The sequence below is a fragment of the Furipterus horrens genome, unplaced genomic scaffold, assembly GCF_987537825.1.
Source record: "Furipterus horrens unplaced genomic scaffold, mFurHor1.1.pri manual_scaffold_15, whole genome shotgun sequence".
Lineage (NCBI taxonomy): Eukaryota > Metazoa > Chordata > Mammalia > Chiroptera > Furipteridae > Furipterus > Furipterus horrens.
This window is the reverse complement of record NW_028327185.1, coordinates 11,100,273-11,122,262: the sequence shown is the minus strand read 5'-3', so window position 1 is coordinate 11,122,262 and position 21,990 is coordinate 11,100,273. Positions and strand designations below refer to the sequence as shown.

Sequence of the window (21,990 nt, the reverse complement as noted above, 5' to 3'; positions counted from 1 at the left end):
GAGAACATTGTATCTTTCTTAGATTGTTAGAGAAAAATTAAAAGCACTCAGTAAAGTTAACTATTATTATTATCTTAGTAGTAATTTAAGTATATATAATAATACCCGTGACTCAAAATTTACCCTTAATTTATACCATTTTAATCATTGAACAAGTCTCTTTTTAAAAAGAGGAATGGGTAAAGTTTGCCAGATATTACAAAGATGTCAAATAATATAATGCCCATTAGTGACTCTTTCAAGAGAAATTTCAGGGCATATACGAAGTTGCTGTAGATGAAGAGGTAGAGAGAACTCCAGACATTACTCTTTTAGCAATTCAAAGTTTATATCAGCCATTTTATTCACAAGATTATATATATTTTCCCCTTCTATTTGCTTCTCATTTTCATAACTAATGTTAACACAAAACAATAATATTACAATAATAAAAAATATTTACTATTTCTCATTGGAATTCTTTTTGTTGAGCAAATGAATCAGCTCCCCAAATGACAAAATAGTTTTTTAAAATAAAATCAGAGAGAAGCATTCATTACCTTGCACCTTGCGTGTAATGAATGCTCAGGGGACTTTCTTTTTGTAAAATGGAATTTTTATTGAACATTGTTTCTTTTTTGTCCCTCCAAAAGTATGTGGATTCTCGTGTCACATAACTTGTGTAAACAAAGCTCCCACCACGTGTCCAGTTCCTCCTGAACAGACCAAAGGTCCCCTGGGTATAGATCCTCAGAAAGGAATAGGAACAGCATATGAAGGTCACGTCAGGGTAAGTATCATCAGCTTGGGTTTAGATTAATCTCTTAAGGTTAATTAATGAATTAAAATACAGCCCACTCACCTTACAAACACAGAAGTTTCCTGTGCTGTCTTTATCTTGCAATGAACAAATGTGGAAAGAGTCATTAGCACTTGGTCCTGCTGGACAGGTGGAATATGCTTGTAAAGTACGAGATTCATCAAGGCAGCATCTGACTTGTAATCTTGAATGATACCTAAAATGTAAGCTGCATTTCATCTTACTACCAAATTTGACTTTTATGCTACTTAGGAAGATATCCATAAATGTGATTCTAATGAATTACTAATGAAAGTTAAAATGATACCATTTAAAATTTTTTCATAATATAAAGTCACTGAGTGATTGAAGACTGTAGTCTCACATTTTCCTCATACGTTATTCATGATACATGTGCTCCGTCTGCTACTTTACCCGCCAGCGTGGCAGATTTCTCACACATCATCTTCAGGTTTTCACACATGGGCACATGTGTAATTAAGGGGGCTCTGGCTGACATTTTAGTCTGGGTTGTTTCTGTCTGTTTGTGTGTCTAAGATCCCTAAGCCCACTGGCGTGAAGAAGGGGTGGCAGCGAGCACTGGCCGTGGTTTGTGACTTCAAACTCTTCCTGTACGACGTGGCTGAGGGCAAAGCCTCGCAGCCCAGCGTGGTCGTCAGTCAGGTGATTGACATGAGGTGAGCATTCCAGGTGAACATATTTGTGTCTCTGCAACACGGGAATAAAGAGTGTGATTTCTTTTCTTCTAATTATATTGCCATGGTTTTATTTCAATCGAATTTCATGTTGATTTTCTGATTTACTAATACTGCCATGGGAACATAATTAAAAACAGGAAGTAAAGTGTAGTTACAGGACGCTTGGTGGGTGTGGCTGGGGCTTGGGGTCAGCGGAAAGAAGCCAGCATTTGAATCCAAAGGACTAGTTTAAAGGTTGCTGGGGTATCATTGGAGGTCTGATGCGTAGTATTGATATCATCACCTAAAGGCTTAGAGTGTAATATCCATGTGAGGAAAGGAAATAAAACTCTCAGAGTCAGACAAGCCCTTGGAATGTGCAGTGCTTTGGTAAACAGTTCAGTAAATAGATCTCGAACGTTTCTGGCCTCATTTTTCAGACTCTTCCCCAGCCCCTTACAGGCTCTCCTTTACCTCCTCGTAAGTCCGGCCATTCTCCTGGAGTGATTATTCACTCCCGTGGCTTCAGCCACCTCCTCCGCATCAACGTCTCCCAAACACGTGTCTCCATCCAGATCTTCCTCTTGCACTCAGAACTGGGGTTTCCAGCTCTGGCTCACAGTGGCATTTCATACCAGCATCTCTGACATACGGTCTCTCCCATAAATATGGAGCATGGGGGATAAACACAAGGCACATCAGCAAGGAACATCCGGTGGTGCCTGCGAAGGGCCTAAACACAGGAAGACAGGGAGAGAGAGCAAAGACAAGACTAAGCTGTTACGTCTCTGAAACCAAGAGGATGATGGTATCGATAACCAAATCGAGGAATAAATTGTTGTGTAGCAAATCTGTTTTGGGTGTTGAAGGAGCAGTAAAGTGATACACTAGCCATGTTGAGGGCCCTTGAGACATCTGTAGGAAGCTGGAGGGTACAGGCTGCTGGACACTGGAGGCCTAACCAGCATTCAGATCCCAGTGCGCTTGCCTAGTCTTGGCCTGGGGACTCTGGCTAAGCCAGGAATTATTTCTAGCTCGTCTGTAATGTGCCCCATGGGAAGTTGTTGATAAATTACTATGGGCCCTAGCAGTTACAATGAGGGGGAAAAGCAGATTTTTTTTAAAGAATTTAATTTGGGTGTTTTGTGCAATTCCATTATGAGGACTGCTTCCACATGTATTATTTGGATAGACACCCAAGACCACACACATACCCATGTGCGCTGACTTTTCATGTTTCCCTTTTTTTCAGGGATGAAGAATTTTCTGTGAGTTCAGTCTTGGCTTCTGACGTTATTCATGCAAGTCGTAGAGATATCCCCTGTATATTTAGAGTAAGTATGTGTGCTATCTGGTCCCTGAATTACTTGTTTTTAATTAGTATATGTTTCGCCTGTCCATACAGATCACAAACTTACTAGAAATAGGACCAAACCCTTCATATGCTCCACGTCATCCAGTACTTGAGTGAGGAGACAGTTCATGCCAAGTAAACCGTTAATGCTGAAAACCCTGTACAAAGCATTAGTATGTGGCTTCTAAATCAGGTTTCCTCTTGGATAATATTTTGGAGTCACAAATTACTTTTGAAATATATACTGCCACATGGAAAACAGATTAAGTGTGAGGTTTCTCAAGCCAGTTTTTAAAAATGGAAGTTATTTCTTTTAACTCTCACTTTAAAAATTAACATGTTTTTCAGTTTTAGTGCTTTGCAGTAACCACTCCAAAACGTAGTTACTTAAACTGACAGTGACTTGTTTTTCACCATTCTGTGGGTTAGCGGTGCAGTTCTTTTGGTGTTGACTAGGGTCCCTCATGTGCCTGCGTTCAGCTCATTTGGGGCTGGAATATCCACATCGGGGGTCTTGGTGCCGGCTCTCTGTTCTCTCTGTGAACTGTCCCTGGGGTGTCTGATCGTTCATAGACTGGCTGAGCTCTCCCTATGGCTGGCTTCCAAGCAAGAGGAGCTGCCAGGCCCTCTAAAGCCTGCCCCCCCCCCCCAAAAAAAAGCATAACAACCCTTTGATTATGTTAGTCAAAGCAAATCATGAGGTCAGCCTGGATTTAAGGGGAGGGGACTAGGTTCCACTTTTTCATAAGAAGAAGGGAATCCCATAGAAAGAATTGTTGGAGCTGTCTTTGGAGATTGAATTGGTGCATAAAGGTAACAGGTAAAAAGAGAAGAGTACTGCCTTAACCTCGTGCCTGTGTGCTCAGTGTTTGCAAATGAGCCTTGTATCTAAGGAAGGTCGGGCAGGCCTATCCTTTCTCAGTTCCTAGACCAACAACTATGCTTTCTGCAGCCTCCAGCGGAGCCTACAGAAGCCCACTTATTGTAACCGATAAACGTGGCGGGATTTTATTGTCATGCTGCTTAAATTACTTTGGTAAACCGTTCACATATATAAAATTTAAATCTGTTATAAGTGCTGATAAGCTTCATTTAAGTAATAACTGAAGTGGTCTTCTCTAAGATGTGAGTTACTGATATGAAATGACAGCATGTATTTCTGAGCATTTAGGATATCTTAAATAAAACAAGTTGAAAATCAGCGTGGTCTAGTGCTCATGAGCATGGACATGGGATCCCACGCTTGTTTGTGTGCTCTTGGGGAAGTTAACTTCTCTGCCTCACAGTTTTTTCATATATAGAATCAGGATGTAACAGCAACTCCTGTCTTTATGAAGATGTTACATGAGTTAATACTTGTAAAGTGCTTTGATCAGTGCCCAGGGCTCAGTCATTACTCAGAAATGTCAACTGCTGTTACGTGAGTGTGTGTAATGCATTTTTTAGTGATAGTGTTCTGGCATTTTATAGCAACGACAATAAAAATGATACGTTTAGAATGGTATCTGCTGCCTTTGCTTTGCGGTAGATTCTGATGCTGAAAACTAGTTATTGTTCTGATTAGGAACAGTTAACCTCTGCTAAAGGCATCACTTAGTGAATGCTTCTTTTGTTGACCAGTGCTAAGCGAACTGACCTACGCATAAACCGGCCCTAAAGAATGTGTTTGCTGATACGAATCGGACTCCCTTTCTCTAGGTAACAACTTCCCAGCTCTCAGCATCTAACAACAAGTGCTCGGTGCTGATGCTGGCGGACAGCGAGAACGAGAAGAGCAAGTGGGTGGGCGTGCTGAGCGAGCTGCATAAGATTTTGAAGAAAAACAAATTCAGAGATCGCTCGGTGTATGTTCCCAAAGAGGCCTACGACAGCACGCTACCCCTCATTAAAACCACCCAGGCTGCTGCCATCATAGGTACGAACTTACAGCATTTATCGAGTGATGCGTCGTCCTTGTTGACCGGCCTGCCTCGTCAGCCGGGACTGCTGCCACCGGGGAGCCCCCGGCGTCTAGCCCGCTGCGCCCCAAGTCACAGGCGCTCAGCAAGCGGTGATCGAATGAGTCAGACCGCAGTAAGCTTCGTTTCTCAGTAAACAAGAATAAGAACACTTGGCAAATGTGTTTCCTTCTGGAAAAGCAGCAGTACTAAAGTTTAACTTCTACCATATCTGTTCTCAGCTGGTGTGACTGAGAACACGTTATTTAATTTCTTAAAGCATAACTTGCTTTGTAAACTGTAGGTGCTAATTGCCTTGCAAAGGTTATAGGGAAGTATAAATAAAATATAATACATAACAGAGTGCCCCAGACATAAAATGCCCTCAAAAAATGACCACTTTTGTGTCTGGATGTTTAAATTTTCACCATATTCTTATGTATAAATCCAGCTATCTTGTTACTTTCTTGTAAATAATGAGAAGTTGAATGAGTAGAGAGCTCCGTTGCCTTTCACACATTTCCCTCCCAAAACAGGAAATGGAATCGCACCCAGGGCTCTAACAAATGAGGTTTTAATTTTCTTCATCTTTTGTTGAATAAACATTTGCTTCTTTTTGTAAACATCAATATAGACTATTTTCTGATAATTGTTTTATTTAAAAAGACATGAATGAAAATTTAACAGTACAAAATATTATTGCTATTTTTAAATTATTTTGGGTTTTTATACCAAATTTATCTATTAGTTTTACATAGTTTTTACCTAATAAAAATGCTTCATATTTGTTTATATCTTACATAGATCATGAAAGGATAGCTCTGGGAAATGAAGAAGGTTTATTTGTTGTGCATGTCACCAAAGACGGTAAGAGAAAACTTAATTATTGTGGCGTAACTTTAAACCACATGTTGTTAGAAAAGTCTAAACTCTAGATTCTAAATTCTAAAAACAGCAGTATTTGCTCACAAATATTCTACAGTTGAAATTTTCCACACCTAATTTGATAGGTTTGTAAGTCAAAAGATAATTTTGTAATTTCTGTAATCCTGGGTTCTGTAACTTCCACGTGTGTATGGTCTCTCTTGTGTAACTGCATGTAACAGTTCGGCCAGACGAACTCAGGCTGCGCTTCTGCAGAGGGGACGTGAAGGAAAACACAGCCTGGTTTCCCTTGTTCTAATAGGACTGGAAGCGGCGACAGTCACTAAGATGTGTTCGTCGTTGTTTTTTCCATAGTTTATCACAGAAGACTTTTTTCTAAATAGAAATTAAATAGTGGGTGAAATAAAAAAGAGACCAATTTAATTTAGCATTCTTGACTACAGTATCTAAGTTTTATATTTATATCAAGTTAGATTGTGGGGAAAAATGCATTTAAACTTCATTAGTTTGTTACCCACAAATACTTTTAGTGAAATACGAGTTACTCATCTTTTAACAAATATGAAACCCAGGGTAAAAATTTTCCTAGAACTTAGTACTAATAAAATGTTTTATTTATTTATCTATCTATGTATTTATTTTTATTTTAAGATCTCGCTTTGCCTTCACACATAACAACAACTCTTGGCCTGGGCTACCAGAAATCTCAGCGCTAAATTTAATACTTTACTATAAGTGTGTTAAATTACCTTGTAATTGGTATAATTATCTTCCTCTTCCTCCCTGTGATTTCTTCTCTGTGTGTATATCTGTCTTTATTATAAGTTGACTTACATCCTGTAGAGTATAACTGAGATATGATTAATAAATAGAACATTTTGGATCTGATTTATGATTATTTCTTTGCATAGAAATTATTAGAGTTGGTGACAATAAGAAGATTCATCAGATTGAACTCATTCCACATGATCAGCTTGTTGCTGTGATCTCAGGACGAAATCGTCATGTACGCCTTTTTCCCGTGTCAGCTTTGGACGGACGAGAGACTGATTTTTATAAGCTGGCAGAAACGAAAGGGTGTCAGACCATCACTTCCGGGAAAGTGCGTCACGGGGCTGTCACATGCCTGTGTGTGGCTATGAAAAGGCAGGTCCTCTGTTATGAACTATTTCAGAGCAAGGCCCGTCACAGAAAATTTAAGGAAATTCAAGTCCCATATAATGTCCAGTGGATGGCAATCTTCAGTGAACACCTCTGTGTGGGATTCCAGTCGGGATTTCTGAGGTACCCCCTGAACGGAGAGGGGAGTCCGTACAGCCTGCTCCATTCAAGTGACCACACACTGTCATTTATTGCACATCAGCCAATGGACGCCATCTGCGCGGTGGAGATCTCCAGTAAGGAGTACCTGCTGTGTTTTAGCAGCATCGGGGTTTACACGGACTGCCAGGGCCGGAGATCCAGGCAGCAGGAACTGATGTGGCCCGCAAGCCCTTCCTCTTGTTGTAAGACGCTCCTTCCTTTGGCTGTCTGATCTTTCTGTATTTCTCCTTCTACGGCATCTCCTAGATGTATTTATTGTTAAGAACAGGTTATTTTTAAGTCATGCTTACGGTCTTAACCTAAGTATTACGTTTGTTTATGTAAAGTAACCATGTGTAGTTAAGCCGAAGCCAACAGTGTCTACATTAACATGCAAATAATCATTCTTTGGAATACAGTGATCCCTCACTTATTGCAGGTATTACATTCTAGACCCCCCTGCGATAGGGGAAAATCTGCGAAGTAGGAACCTTACATTTATTTTAGTATTTACTGTACAGTACCGCAAAATCCCATGATATGGCAAAAAATACGCAATAAATAATTAAATATAATATTTTTTAAAACCCTGCGATACAGTGAGGCCGCAGTAAGTGAACCACAATATAGAGAGGAACTACTCTATTTAGATGGGTTTTTTTTAACTCATGTTATTGTATTTTTAAAATAACCCTAAGTAATTATCTTCATGGTCCTCAGAAACATAGTGTGAATTTTTTTTAAACAATTTTATTTATTTATTTGTTTATTTTTTAGAGAGAGGGGAAAGGAGAAAGAAAGGGAGAGAAACATCACTGTGTGGTTGCCTCTCACGCACTCCCAACTGGGGACCTGACATGCAGCCTAGTAATGTGCCCTGACTGGGAACCGAACCTGCAATACTTGGTTCGCAAGCCAAAAGTGTGATTATTAATAGCTGATAAGATTTCTCCTGGAGAAGTAGTTATTAAGTGAATTAGTTAATCAGTTGTTTAAATGTGTAATGTAACATCCATATGAACTGTTACTCAGTTTTACATTTTTATTTAGATAGATATTTAAAATGGCTTCTTTCAGAAAACATTGAGACATTATTAAGTTTTAGAACATGCATCATGTGCCATTTCACTGTGTAAGATATAACACATAGGAGGAGTATCCAACCCAGAATGTTTTGTTTTTAGTGGAAGGTACCTGAACATGTTTAACTGCTGAAGGGAAGGAGCCACTTCGGTAAATACAAGGCCTGGAATAAGATGCCCAAGAAGGCCTGAGAGGATGGGAGTTAGAATAAGGGAGGGTGTGGGCAGGAGGAGAGAAACCTCTTCCCCTAGGACAGGAGAGGAGGGGAGGTGGGGATGCATATGGTAGAGTTTAAGGATTCTGTGGAAGAACGTTTCAGAGGTGTACATGCTTATTACAGAAAACTTAGAAAATCTAGATAAAAAGAAGAAAGAAAAAATACCTCTAATCCTACAAACCCAGACTTAACTCTACTTAAATGTCTTATTTCTTCAAAATATATACTCTTTATCTATGGCATCATGTTTAGACTGAATGCTGTTTTGTAACCTAGTCAGATAATAATTCAGAGTTTGATTTCTAATGCGGAGTACGAATTGGAATTATCTGGCTTTTATGAATAGCTCTGCCAAAAACTTAATTCGTGACCTTAGTGTAGATAAGTCACTTAATTTCTCTTTGCTCATGTCACCATTTATTTACTCTTTCAGTAAGTATATATTGAGCATAGACCTGATTTATGTACCTGTGCTGGGTGCTTTATCATGTATTCATAACTGGGGCTAGAAAGAACACTTACCGAAAGATTTCTCTATTTTATAGGTTTGTTTCATTGTCAGTAGCTTAACTACTTCGGGAATCAGATACTTCAAAATGTAATGAAATTCCTTTATAGAACTAGTATTGGACAAGGGAAAATTATACCCTTGGTGTTGACAAAATTCTTCTGTGTTATAATGGCTATAAAATATCTTTATGATTTATGTTCTGTTTACTTCAAAAAGATTTTGATATTGTTATGTGATAATAGTAGGATTTGGGTGAGATTCCACTGTATAATTTTTTAATGTAGACCCTTCGAAGTGTGTCCTGTGTAACAGTTCCCCCTTTCGTCCCCCAGGTTACAATGCCCCCTATCTGTCCGTGTACAGCGAAAATGCGGTTGACATCTTCGACGTGAATTCCATGGAATGGATTCAGACCCTCCCGCTCAAAAAGGTAACTTAACGTTAAGAGTATGGGCTAAGCCAGCTAAAGAGTCTAAGTGAGGCACTGATAGGACTATGACTTTTAGCTATTTTTCACTAATTCAGCAATTTCTGGCATATGTAATTGGTAATTTGGTGTTTAGCTAAGAGTGAAAAAAAAAAAAACAATCAAGCTGGTTAATTTTATAAGTAGCTCAGCTCCATACTATTTTTATTACATTTAGTTTCACTGTATAAAGTGTGATTATCTTAATGAACAGCTAGAATATATCCTATGACCTAAAATGTCAGCATTACCTTCGGTAATAGTTTAAAGAGCTCTGAGGGTGTATATTATTCTTAATTATAACTCTTTTTCACACAATGGTATGCTATTAAAAATCCTGTGATTTTCTACAGGCTGCAAAAGTGATTAAAATTAGAACCAAAACTGTTTTAAGCATCTCATAATTAAAAAAATAAAGGTTTCATTTATTCCTAGTAAAGCCTATTTTCCTTTAAAATATTTTCCTGTGATAACATAAAGAGAAATTTTTACAAGTAGTATGGAACTGTTAATTTTGCAGAAGTGAAGGTATATGTAATATGTATCAGTTAGGGGACAGGGTTTAGAAGAATAAATAAAAGAAAGTAGCCAAGATGGTATTCAAAATCTTCCTCTTCCTCGATTTAAACCACGTCATCCGTGAATAAAGCTCTTGTAAAGCCACTAACTACAGTCCTCTGGTTTGTAAATTTTGGCTGGTTACAATTAGTTTTTCCTTTTAATTTTATTATGTAAGTTTTACACGATGTGTGAGAGAATATGTGACCTTTAAGAAGCTTCCTAACAAACTGGTCACTTGCGGACACACCTGACTTCAGAGGCAGGACGTCACCACTGTCGCTGCACCTACCTGTGTGTTGTTCTCTGTCCCGTTCTCCGTCTCCCTCCAGGGAACTCGCTATCCCGAATGCTTCCTGTCATTTCCTTGCTTTTCTTAAAATCCAGACTGTTTTGTAGATCTAAATATTCCTAAACACTCAGTTGTTCAGTTTTGCCTGCATATGAGGTTATAGAATGTTGTGTGATATGTCACCTTCTGCCCTGCTTTCTTCGTGCGTTTACCGTGTTTATAAGATTCATCCACGTAGTTACGTGTTCCCACCACCGTGTTGTTACATATTCTATATAAAATACTCTGCTGGGTGACTAGATCACAACTTGTCCGTCTCTGCTTAGCAGCGTTTTGCTGTTGCGAACACTGTTGCGTGAGCCTCTGCATGTGCACATGACTCTCTTTAAGTCATATGCCTGGGAATAGAATTGAGGGGGCACCAGGAATTCAGTGGTCAACTTGACAAGCTGGTGTCAAATTGTTTTCCAAAGCCATTGTACCAGCTGACACTCCACTAGGAGCACATGAAGGGTTTTGGCCGTTGTCAGAATTCCCAGTTTTATAGCCATTATAAGTGGCTATAAACGGCATGTTCCCAACTAACTGTGTTGTTCATAATTTTTTGTACGTTTATTCTTCATTTATATTTTCTCTTTTGTGAAAAGTCTAGTCATACTTTTTGCTCATTTTTCTGTTTGGATTGCTCATCTTTTTCCTACAGATTTATTGAAATTCCTTATATAGCGTAGATAAGGGGTCAGTAATGGGTAGGATGAATTTTTTCCCCATTTGTGACCTAACAATTTTTACAGTGTTTTGCTGAACATTTATTTTTATAAAATAAAGTTATTTATTTGCTGAATATTTATTGTTATAAATTTTAATATAGTTAAATGTATCATTCTTATCCTTCAGGTTTATCTTTTTACTGTTGTTTAGGACCTCTTTTAACTGAAGTTCATAAAGATAAAACCTTTATTTTCTTCTGAAGGGTTTGCCTCTGACACGTCTTTAATCCATTTGAAATTTATTTATTTTTGTATGGTGTGAAGGAGGGCTTGAGTTTCATTTCTGCCCCCTAGATCACCATTTATTGTCAGTCCTTCCCTGGTGTCGCGCAGCTCACCCTTCCGTCACGTGTCCATGTAGTTCAAACAAGATTCATAAAGTGCGTTGATATCGTAGTATAATCATTTGGTCACTGATGGCTTTAGAAAGTCAAATTTAAGGTTTAAATGTGTTTCTACTTTTTTTTGGTCCAGAACAGTCTTCCTTTAAAATGTTATCATTATAACTTTGTTCAAATTAGATAATTTTATACCTTTCCAATCAGAATGAATGTTAATTTTTGGCTGATTTTCTGAGAGGACTATATTTTGGAGAGGAAGGATAAATTAAGGGTATTTACAAATGGGCCAAAAGTTTCATGATTTAATTTTTGAAGGTTTTGTTGGAATACTAATTTTGTTTTTTATTATTTTAGGCTCGACCCTTAAACAGTGAAGGATCATTAAATCTTTTAGGCTTGGAGACAATTAGATTAATATATTTCAAAAATAAGATGGCAGGTAAGAAAATACACATTAAAAGGAGAGCTTCAGTGGAAATATTCTCTCTGAACTGACTGCCTGAAGATAACAAGGGGCAGAGCCCAGATTTAACTCAGTTGCGTCTTACTCCAAAGCCTGTGGTCTTGGCCACTGTCACCCTCTCGGTAGGCAGAGTCACTAATGGACCAAAGGCCCTTCTGTTCGAGGTTGCATAGCTGTATAAGCAAAAGATCTGTGTCTGGCCTGCCTTGTTATTTTTCTGTGGAATACCAAGATAAAGAAAGTATGGCTGAACATATTTGCTATACTTGTAATACTGTAGAACCTACCCAAGATTCGTAGCACAAAATACAAAAGTTTATCCGGAGTTCCTATCTGGGACTGTCTGAATACATCTGCCAATCAATGCATTAGCATCGGGCTTAGAACCTTTGAGGTGCTAATGGACAGCACAGGTGGCAGAAGCCGGGATGGGAGGAGAGTCACTGGGGTGCCCAGAGTCTGGAGGAGGAGTGGGAACCCAGGACGTCACCAAGAGGAAAGGGCAGTGGCCAACGTAGGGAGATGAGTCCCAGCCAGGGAGACGGTGCACAGGGAACCAAGTAAGTCAGTGGCTTGCCAGTCAGAGTGCGCGTGAACTGGTAAAATCTCACTTTTAATATTATTATAATGCTTTCTTCTATATAATAATTCTCGTGTCTTAGAAACACATTTCTGCATAATGGAGGTATTCATAAACTTACGATGTTCTGTGGTAGCTCTGTTTAATGAAGATATACTTACGGTACATTGTGTATTTAAAATAATTTAAATTGATTTAAATGTAAGTAAAAACATGGCATTAAGAAAACACATAAACTGTTCATACCAGTTTTCTCTGGGTTAGTGGAATTAACATGTTCTTTAAGTTTTTCTTTTTTCCCATATCCTCCCAACAAATTTGTGTATTGTACTATCAAAAAAACCCATCCAAAGTTCATTTGTTGTTCTTGTCTTTAATGCTGAAATACACAAGTTGTCTGGCTCCAGGTTTGCTGCCCCAGTGCATCCTGGTGGCACTGGAGGTTTCTTGTACACAGGCCGATGGCCGGAGGGGGATATCCCAGTAGGACCTAAGGAAGGACATTCAGATTTTAGAAATGATTCCCACTCAGACATGGATTCACCATGAAGCTAACGAAACAAGCTTCAGGGCCCTCATTTCTGAGGCGCTGTGCTTAATTTTGTATCTATTTTTTAGAGGAATTCCAAATACTTATTATATAAGGTTGACTCTGCCTGTTCGCCCGTGTGTGACTGTGATGATAGTCAGGCATGTCCATGACCCAGTGTGTCTGCAGAGTGAAGTGGATTCCAGAATGGCTTTGCCTGTGGTTCCACATTCCTCCTCCAGGTGAAGAGTAAGTGTGACGCTTGGAGAAAGAATACGGGACCAAATTTCAGTCGAGTTGTCTTGTCCTTTGAGAGGGGACGGGAATCCTACTTCCTAGAGATCCTTTCTTTCTCGGTCTTGCATCGTCCTCCATCTTTCAGGGACTCCAAGTGACCCTGCAGCCACTCCTGTCCCAGACCCCCTGTGGCTGCTCCTCACCACAGCCTGCTTTGTTGTCACAGTCTCCTCTGCTTTAGAAATGACGTCTTTTTTCATTTGTGTTGTCGGGAGAGCAGTCTCATTAAGCTATGTCACTACAGCCTGAGGGGGAAGGTGCTTTTTCACTAATCATCATACTTTGCTCTGCCTTACCCGCCCATTTGGCTTCTTCCCACTGCTTTTTTCTTGCTTCAACTTTTTGGGTATTAAAACCGTGTAAAGATTGGCTTTTCTCATTTTCCAGATCTTATGCAAAGAATGGATATAGTTGTCTGCCTTACAGTCTGTTCACATACCCCAGCGTGCTTTGGGAGCCCGTGGCTGACTGTTGTGTTTACGGCTACGTATTAAACTGACATAGAATAAGACGGGCACTGGCCTGCTAGGTGTATGTGATTAAGTGTTATCTGCCCCCAAGATCAGAAGAGTAGAAATAGGCAGATTCTTGCCTTCAGTAAAGAAAATGGGGGGTGGGGGGGTGGACACACAGTTCCTTTTCCTTCCTTACATTTCACACATTGGATCTTGCAAAGAAACAGTTTTAATATGTAACAATAATTGTGATCGTCATTTATGTGAATAATTAACCATTTATGCATGATTACTGTGCAGGTTAGCAATAGTTTTTAACACCCTGAGCCATTGAAACCAGTTCCTAGAAGGAGAAAGAAGGTAGTGTAGTCATTGGGGGTGGGGGTGGGGTGGTGGTGGCCAGAGTGACAGGACACCAAGGCAACTACATTTTTCCTTTTTTCTTTAGTAAAATTGTGCTGTTTTACATTTACAATCAAATGAAAGTGTACTTTGTAAGCTATGTTTAATTTCAGCATCTGTTTCTGTATGTTCTGTTGAAAATTATTGCTCATTTACTATGATCATCAACACACAACTTTTAAAAATCAGAATTGCATGTAGTGACTTGTGCAATCAATTAACATTTATATTGTCCTAGAGATGAATGGGTAAAAAGCATTTTATCTCTTTAAAGAACGTCATTGTTCTCTGCATTTTTTTCTTTTTTTAACAGAAGGGGACGAACTAGTAGTTCCTGAAATGACAGATAATAGTCGGAAACAGATGGTTAGAAATATTAACAACAAGCGGCGCTACTCCTTCAGAGTCCCAGAAGAGGAAAGGATGCAGCAGAGGAGGTAGATGCTTCATTTCTACTGTCTTCCACACATGCAAGCAGCGTGGGAGGGCTGCATGGTGGTGATGCTGCATTTGATCGGGGAGGAAAATCTCACCTGAAAATCTCTCATTGACCTGTGGTGTTAAAAACGGCAACAATGAAAGTACATCTCAGTGTAATTTTAATTAACACTCTCCAAGTTGTGTGAACTAGATTAAAGCACCATATTTTGATTCATTTCTCTGTGTATATGGAGTAGTTACAATTTTTAGAGTGTGAACCTTGTTATAATATAAACATAGAACCTACCTGTGCGTAGTAGTAAACCTGTGTACATTTAAGAACTTCCGATTAAGTATTCTCTTTATGAGCAAACAGAAATAGGCTGTAGTATTTTCAATTATATATAAAAACATTTCTAAATGTTATCAATTAAAACATACTTAAATGCTCAGAATTATCTGTAAAATAGAGCAGAGCTTCATTGATGTCTCTGTATTATAAAAACCCCTCTTTTTCCCACCAAAAATTGAAAGATCTTTTTTTTACAGTGTAAAACAAATCTTCTAAGTAAATGTTTAATTGGGTTGATTCTGTTATTTTAATTCTATCTGTATTAACATGATTTCACATTTATTTTTATGAAAAAATAAAGTATCATTAATTTGTTTCTAGAGTTATCTAGATTGATCATAGAAAAGGTGTCTAAACACATGTTTTCTCTTACAGAGAAATGCTACGAGATCCTGAAATGAGAAATAAATTAATTTCTAACCCAACTAATTTTAACCACATAGCACACATGGGTCCAGGAGATGGAATACAGATCCTAAAAGACCTGCCCATGGTAAGAGAAATGAAGAGTGAACGTGACTATGAATGGGAGTTAAGAGTGAAGAGGGGTGTGTGTGTGTGTGTGTGTGCTATATGTGCTCAGATACAGATAACACCGACTTACAAGGGTATGTTAGGATAATGAGAAAGTGTTTATCTCAGTGTATCACAATGTATGTAACATGCATGATGCCATACCTGAGGGGAAAACCAAGCACATCAAGTTCTCCCCCGTACCTAGAATCACTGTTGCGGGTAAAATAAACTGGCAGATATGAAGAGGATTGGTACCAAGATTCAGAACTTGGTTACCGAATCACTAAAACTTCACTAAATTTTAGCCATTCAGTACAAATATTTGCCCCCACGCCCCAGAGAACCACATTGGCTTGGTCGTTAATGCTCACACCTGTCAGCGGATTGTGAAATGAAATCTTTTTCCTTTGCCTGGTCAGCCTTATGTTAAAAAGTGCAACATGAGAAAGCTGTTGTTTTTTAACCACAGAACAATGGAATCCTTGGACCTATTATGTTGAGTAGGTATTAGTGGGCTCTGTTTATACTGAACATTTTAGTGTCAAAGTATTCTAAACAAACTATTGAAACGTCAGCATCACGCGGTTGATCAGTGGTGATGACATCTAGATTTTGCACAGAATCTTAAGCATAACTGACATGCTATGGCAATGTGGGAGGTGATTTGTGAGTTTGACTCACAGTTCTTTCTATGGAAGTCTGTGTTAGTTATCCACGTTATTAACTCAGCTGTCATGGACAAAAACATGGTAAGTAATACAGTTTGATGGGCATCAAGCTTTTTAAAATGAAAAATGTAAGCCTTTCAGAGTAGTTTCCCATTCATTTCATGGGAGGAACAAAAAATGTGCATTCATTTGAGTCCAAGTTCCTCATTTTAAAAATCCCAGTTAACCAGTTGCCCCAGCTTATGAATGAATATGACATTTTTAGTGTCATTGTTTTTATTGTCATTAAGGCTTTATTATTATAGGAATATTTCTTCCTTTAAGGAGTTCAAATCGTTCATAATAGCCTTTTGAAATGGGGATTTTTATTATCTGTGCTGGGTAAATGTAAATAAGTTATACAAAAAATATAGCTAATCTTGATATAGTAATTAAAACTAAAATCTTTAAGGCTGAGCATAAATATTAAGCTAAAAATATTGGTCATAAATAAAGGCCGAGTCTGAATATTAAACTGTTATATTTAAAAGTTGTACTGCCCTGGCCAGGTGGCTCAGTTGATTGGAGTGTGGTCCTGTACACCAAAAGGTTGCAGGTTTGATTCCTGGTCAGGGCATATATGTAGGTTGCAGGTTCAATCCCCAGTTGGGGGTGTAGGGAAGGCAGCCAATGGATGTTTCCCCATTTCCTGTCTAAAATCAGTAAAAACATATTCTCAGGTGAGAATTTTTTTAAAGATTTTTTTTAGCTATATTATTTTTTTAGTTTTTGCCTGGGGCTGAGATTTCTCTCCGTGCTTTTCCCATCCTGAACAGTTGCTTTAAGTCTTCAGTCTTGTTTTCCTTTATTCTCAGAAGGAAACATGATGTAACCACACAGCACAAAGTACCTTACATGTTAAGCGCCCGCCCGTTCTGTCTTCCTTAAGCTGAAATAATTTTAGAACTTAATAAAATGTTTCTCTGCTTAGTATTTTTCTGCCATCGGGTGAAAAATCAATTTGCTAATGTTCCAGAATTCTTTAGACCTTCATACCCAGTAAGACTTGGTCTCCATATACCTGAATAAGCACACTGAAGCTAAACATCAGATTTCAAACATTGTAAGAACCTTTATTTCTATCAGAGCATCTCTCCTTACTCTACTTTTTCTGCTGAAGAGATGTTTCATTTTTTTGTTCCAGATAAAGTCCAGGCTTTATTACTAAGCAAATCAAGTTCAGAGAGCCTTTCCCAGAGGTTTTTCCTCCCCTGGCTTCCTTCCAGGTGGCTGCTTACTCCCACGAGGCCACTTGATTTTTTTGTATTTGCTCTTGCTTAGTTTACCGATCCACCACCACCTCGTCGGCTGTTCCTGTCATTAACACAGGTGACTTTTTGCCCTGGCAGTTTTTAACGTTACTACCATTCCTTTCACATTTTCTTACCATGCACACACTTACCATGACACGCTGGTATCAGTTTTTGATACCTGTTTACCTATACACGTAGTATTGCATCAGATATTGTGTGAATGCCTGTTTTTTACAGAAATGTCTTATTTTCACCCGACTTTTCTTCCTTTCGCTAGCCAAGGATATATAAGCTGGGGCTTTTCCTAGGTGTCCATTTATCACCTAGCACATAGTTATTGATGCGCTGTCTATCCAGGGCCCTGCTCGTCTTGGGGTGGACTCGTAAACAAAGCGGGAACACCATGCCTGGAAAAAGTAATATGCATGTCTAGACCGGTATTTACTGAAAAGCTTGTGTACTTTAATACATTCTCAGAATTTATATGTTCTTTCTACTGAAATGGAATTACCTGTGTTCATGAACTATTTACAGAAATAAAGATGAACTAAATTAATCCAACATTAGCATACAGAAGAAGAGATTTCAAATACCAAAGCTACGTACTGTCATCTGAGTAAAGGGCACGCAGCCCAAGTGTTCCTGTGTTTCACTTATTCAAACCAGTATTGCTTCCCAGCTTGCAGAGCTTATTGGATGTCTTTAAAAGCTTAATTCTGTTTCTTTTGGGTGTATTAATGGAGGTAAGCTTGGGCTGCTCCCAGGTAAACCGAAAATTAGTATCTTCCACAGTTACTGGTGTTACTAGAGGAAAATAAGGTCAGTAAAAGCAGACTTACCACAGATCTGTAAAGACCAGGAAATGGTTTTCGGTTTCTAAAGAAAGAGTTTCATAACACTTCTGGTGAGAGGCTGGCTGTTGGGTCGCTGGTTCTTTTGTTATTTCTTGCTTTTTCTATTCTTAATGTTTTTGGTTAATTTTTGCCACGTTTGATTCTGTCGCATAAGAAAACTCTGATGTAAAAGCTGACACTCTCCTTATGGCTCTGGAAGTCCACTTTCTACTCACTTGACAATAGTAATGGAAGAGAATAATTTTATAAGGTGAATGATTTTTGTTTGTTTTTTGTAAATCAGCTCTTTAAGTACCTGGTGCAAAAGGATTACAAAATTTACTTCCCTAAGACCTAAAAGTATTTTATTAAGGATTCGTTTCTGATGTCATGTGCTTATTACTTCATTTTTTTTCGCGTGCATGTTGTCTGAAATGTCACCTGTAACCAGTGAATCCATGCCATCACCTTACTGCCTTTTCTTTCTGCTGTTTCGGTAGCCAGGCTTCCCTTGTCCACCCCCTCATCATCAGTCCGGACTGATCTCCTCTCCGATCAACTTTGAGCACATCTATCACATGACTGTTAATTCTGCCGAAAAGTTTCTCTCTCCTGATTCCATAAACCCTGAGTACCCCCTGTCTCTGCGCTCTGTCCCCGGTACACCCAGCCTTACACCTCGGAGGGTACGGCCAGCTGAGTCAGGTGCTCACGTGCACTAACCCCGCGTGGCTGCCCTCTGCCCGGCTTCCTCAGTAACCCTGCCCGGGGGCGCGTTCCCTACGCCTTTTCCTTCCCCCGGTTTCCCTCTCGCCAACCTTCTGCTCTTCCTCCTCTCCCTCCTCCTCCAAGTCCTATTTTCTTCTGAAGAAGAAGATGAGGACTGAGGAGGATGTGAGTTTTATTTTTGAAACTATATTGGAGGTTTTTCTATGTTTATTAGGATAGTTCCCATCATGGTATTTTCCATTACAGGGACCATGATAGGTAATACCCCCAAATGGGTCTTTATTCTGTTAAAACAAAAAAGGGATCCCAGAATTTTGAATTTTTCATAGCTCATTCAGAGAAATGTTTAGGTGCTGTCTGCAGGACTTCCAGCTACAATAAACCCCTCTGGAAAAGCTTTAACATCTCCAAAATAAAAAGTGTAATACAGTAGTGTTAATGAGTAACAGGAAAAATTACAAAGAGAAGCTAGTCTAACTCTCTCTGAGTTGCTGATGTGTCTTATTCCACCTGGGCTCCAGCGTGAGAGAGAAACGCCAGCTGTGCCGCGCTCTGAAGGCCTGATCCGCCGGCACCTGCTCTCGACCCCCCGCGCAGCCTCGCAACCAGTGGCTTCGCGTGGGGCGGGGCGGGTGCCCGTTAACACTGAATAGCCATATGTCCATCAAGAGATATATGCTTATACTTCTAACTCCAAGGGAGCAGTTTCTCAAATTTTACAGATAAAATATTTAAATTGGATCATGCAAATCCATTTTCCATAGTGCCTTCTAGTTTAGAGAAATTGTGGCATCAACTTTTTATTTGTATATATAGTAAATTAATTTTCCAATAAAACTATGGGGTAAGAAGCTTATTTTCGTACCTGTGTTTGTATTGTAAAATTATTCTGAATTATAATGTTTTAAACGTCATTGACCTTAAACTATGTCATTTAAATATCTTAATAAAATAATTACTCATGATAAAATAAGCCTTAGTTTGGAAACAGATTTCAAGGAGTGGATCCTAAAACAGTGTTGTATAAATCAGTCAAGAATTTTTCATATAAAAAAGGTGGTGGAAATGTTGCTTAAATCATCATTTATAAATATACTTCTGGCAGTAGAACTTCTACCCTGATCTTAAGCATATTTGTACATGAAAAGGACCAGCAGATTAGGTTTCATGTCACTTTATGAAGTTGAACTGTAGCTGAATGAACAATAAACTGTTGTTTTTCTTTTTTTTAATAGAGCATATTTTCTGTGTATCATTCTTTTATTTCTTCAACATTCAATGTTACTAAAGAACCTGCTTTATTCTTTATAGGCTTAATTTTGCCATTCGTTTCGGGGCAGGTTTGTTTTATAGAAAAGGACAGCACCAGGGTACCTCAGGTTGCTAGCAAAGGCAGTAACAGTGTCAAGGTCGGAGGAGATAGGCCCCTGTCGGCCCCGCTTTCCTCTGCTGCATCGCATGCATGTCGCTGGCAGCTCACAGGGCGGCTCCTGGATGCGTGTGAATGTTGAGATGTTAGCACTGACTCTTCCCGTTCAAAATTTCCTATTGTTTAGAGGAAAAAAGGTAAAGCATTTCCCTTTAACAAGTAACACGGGAATTACATGGACTTTGCAGATTTGATCCATGCCCCAGAGCGGCTGTGGTTGAACTGGGGGCCGGCCGGCCAGCCGTCTTCCGTGTGTGATTCCGCAGAGCGTCTGATGTGCAGTTTCCCAGCGGTGCCAGCGCACGGCTGGCCGGGCCGGCTTTGGCCCTGCGTCACTTGCTTTGTCGTCATCTCCTCCAGGTGTCAGCCCTGACCCCTTTGGGTCTAGAAAGGTCAGGGTCACTGAGGAGGCCCCAGGCTTGTGTTCCTGGCCGCGTTCTGACAGCTTGACCTCCCCGCCGCCTCTGTGGGAATGTGTGACGTTCAGATCACCCTGTGCCCATTTTCCTACCTTGGGCACTGAAACCGTTCACTAATTAGATGGGAAGCTTCTCAAACCAATATTCCAAAGTTCAGTCACTTGCCGTAGGCTGCGGTTGTCGCAGACGTCGTGGTGATGACGTGACCCTGCCATTTGTGTGCGACTGGGGCCGGGGCGTGCGGGGGCACGCTTGCTGTCATGCCAGTGAGACGCTGACCTGAAGCAATGGACTCTTAACTGGTTTTCCCCCACATGGATTGTTGAGCTGTTGGATTATCCTAAGCAAATACAAAGCTCGTCCATAGTAAAAGCTTTGTTTCACGTGTCTGCAATGTCCGTGTAATTCCACCACCCACTGTCCCCTCTAACCATGTCACTATTATTGTTCTCACAACAAAAGCATTTCTAATTTGTGGATAAGTATTTCAATAAGCATAAGGATGAGCACTTCCTGTTTGGGCTGAGGGCCACTTCTCTTCACTAGGGCTTTAGTACATTTGTGGGCAGAAGGGAATATGTTATCTGTTCCTTGTTCTGTATCACTGTGGTCAAGATCAATTTGTTTCTCGAAATTATAGTGAAAAATAGACATCTCTGCAAAAAATCGGTTTCTATCTGGCTGAAGAACTTCCTTTGTCTGTTTTTAGAACCCTCGGTCTCAGGAGAGCCGGACAGTATTCAGTGGCTCCGTCAGTATTCCGTCGATCACCAAGTCCCGCCCGGAACCCGGTCGCTCCATGAGCGCCAGCAGTGGCCTGTCGGCGAGTAAGTGGCCCCGCTGCAGCAAGGCGTGCCGCACCTGTGCGTGACCCTGCTGGCTGTGCCCTGGGAGCACAGGGCAGGCATCAGGCACGTGGTCGTGGAGCCCGTGTAGAGTACAGGTCACCTCGGACGGACCGGTAGCACTGCAGAGTGCACTGATGGGGGACCCGGAGGAAATAAACAGGGTGCAGTGGTGGAGGACGAGCAGGGGCAGCTGTCGGGCATGCACGCGTACTGAGCAGAATTGGGAGGATCACGGGCCCTTCTAGAGGGGCAGTCGCTTTTGCGTCATGTTCGGTGAACTGACAGAAGGCCAGTGGGGTTCTGGTCGTGGTCGGGGAGCGACAGAAACGGAAGCGCAGGAGGTAGGAAGGGTCAGCTCAAGCAGGGGCTTGGAGAACAAGGTAAGGCTTTTAGAGGAACAGAAGGAAAGCCTCTGAAGAGTGTCAAGCAGGGACAGACCTACATCCCGTTTGCCTGAGGCTGCCCAACGGAGAGTGGACTGGAGGCCGGCAAGGCTGAGGGGCGCATCCCAAGGGCCGGCCCTCAGGGCGCCCAGGTGCGCTGCTGCCTGGGACACGGAGGAGAGG

The 21,990-nt window shown here is 40.2% G+C and overlaps 1 protein-coding gene across 3 annotated transcripts in view; it reads left to right on the top strand.

The window, feature by feature from the left end:
• CDC42BPA (CDC42 binding protein kinase alpha) overlaps positions 1-21,990 on the top strand; it is a 156,207-nt gene that overhangs the window by 131,417 nt on the left and 2,800 nt on the right. For 2 of the 3 annotated variants that reach the window (XM_090263406.1, XM_090263405.1), the window contains 11 exons: positions 633-769; positions 1,337-1,476; positions 2,729-2,810; positions 4,529-4,745; positions 5,572-5,634; positions 6,564-7,157; positions 9,098-9,195; positions 11,547-11,631; positions 14,232-14,355; positions 15,066-15,183; positions 21,286-21,403. In XM_090263406.1, the coding sequence (XP_090119532.1) occupies positions 633-769; positions 1,337-1,476; positions 2,729-2,810; positions 4,529-4,745; positions 5,572-5,634; positions 6,564-7,157; positions 9,098-9,195; positions 11,547-11,631; positions 14,232-14,355; positions 15,066-15,183; positions 21,286-21,403 (1,776 nt within the window). Of the gene's footprint in view, positions 1-632; positions 770-1,336; positions 1,477-2,728; positions 2,811-4,528; positions 4,746-5,571; positions 5,635-6,563; positions 7,158-9,097; positions 9,196-11,546; positions 11,632-14,231; positions 14,356-15,065; positions 15,184-18,499; positions 18,686-21,285; positions 21,404-21,990 lie in introns of all 3 variants that reach the window. The other variant, XM_090263403.1, reaches the window with a different exon arrangement.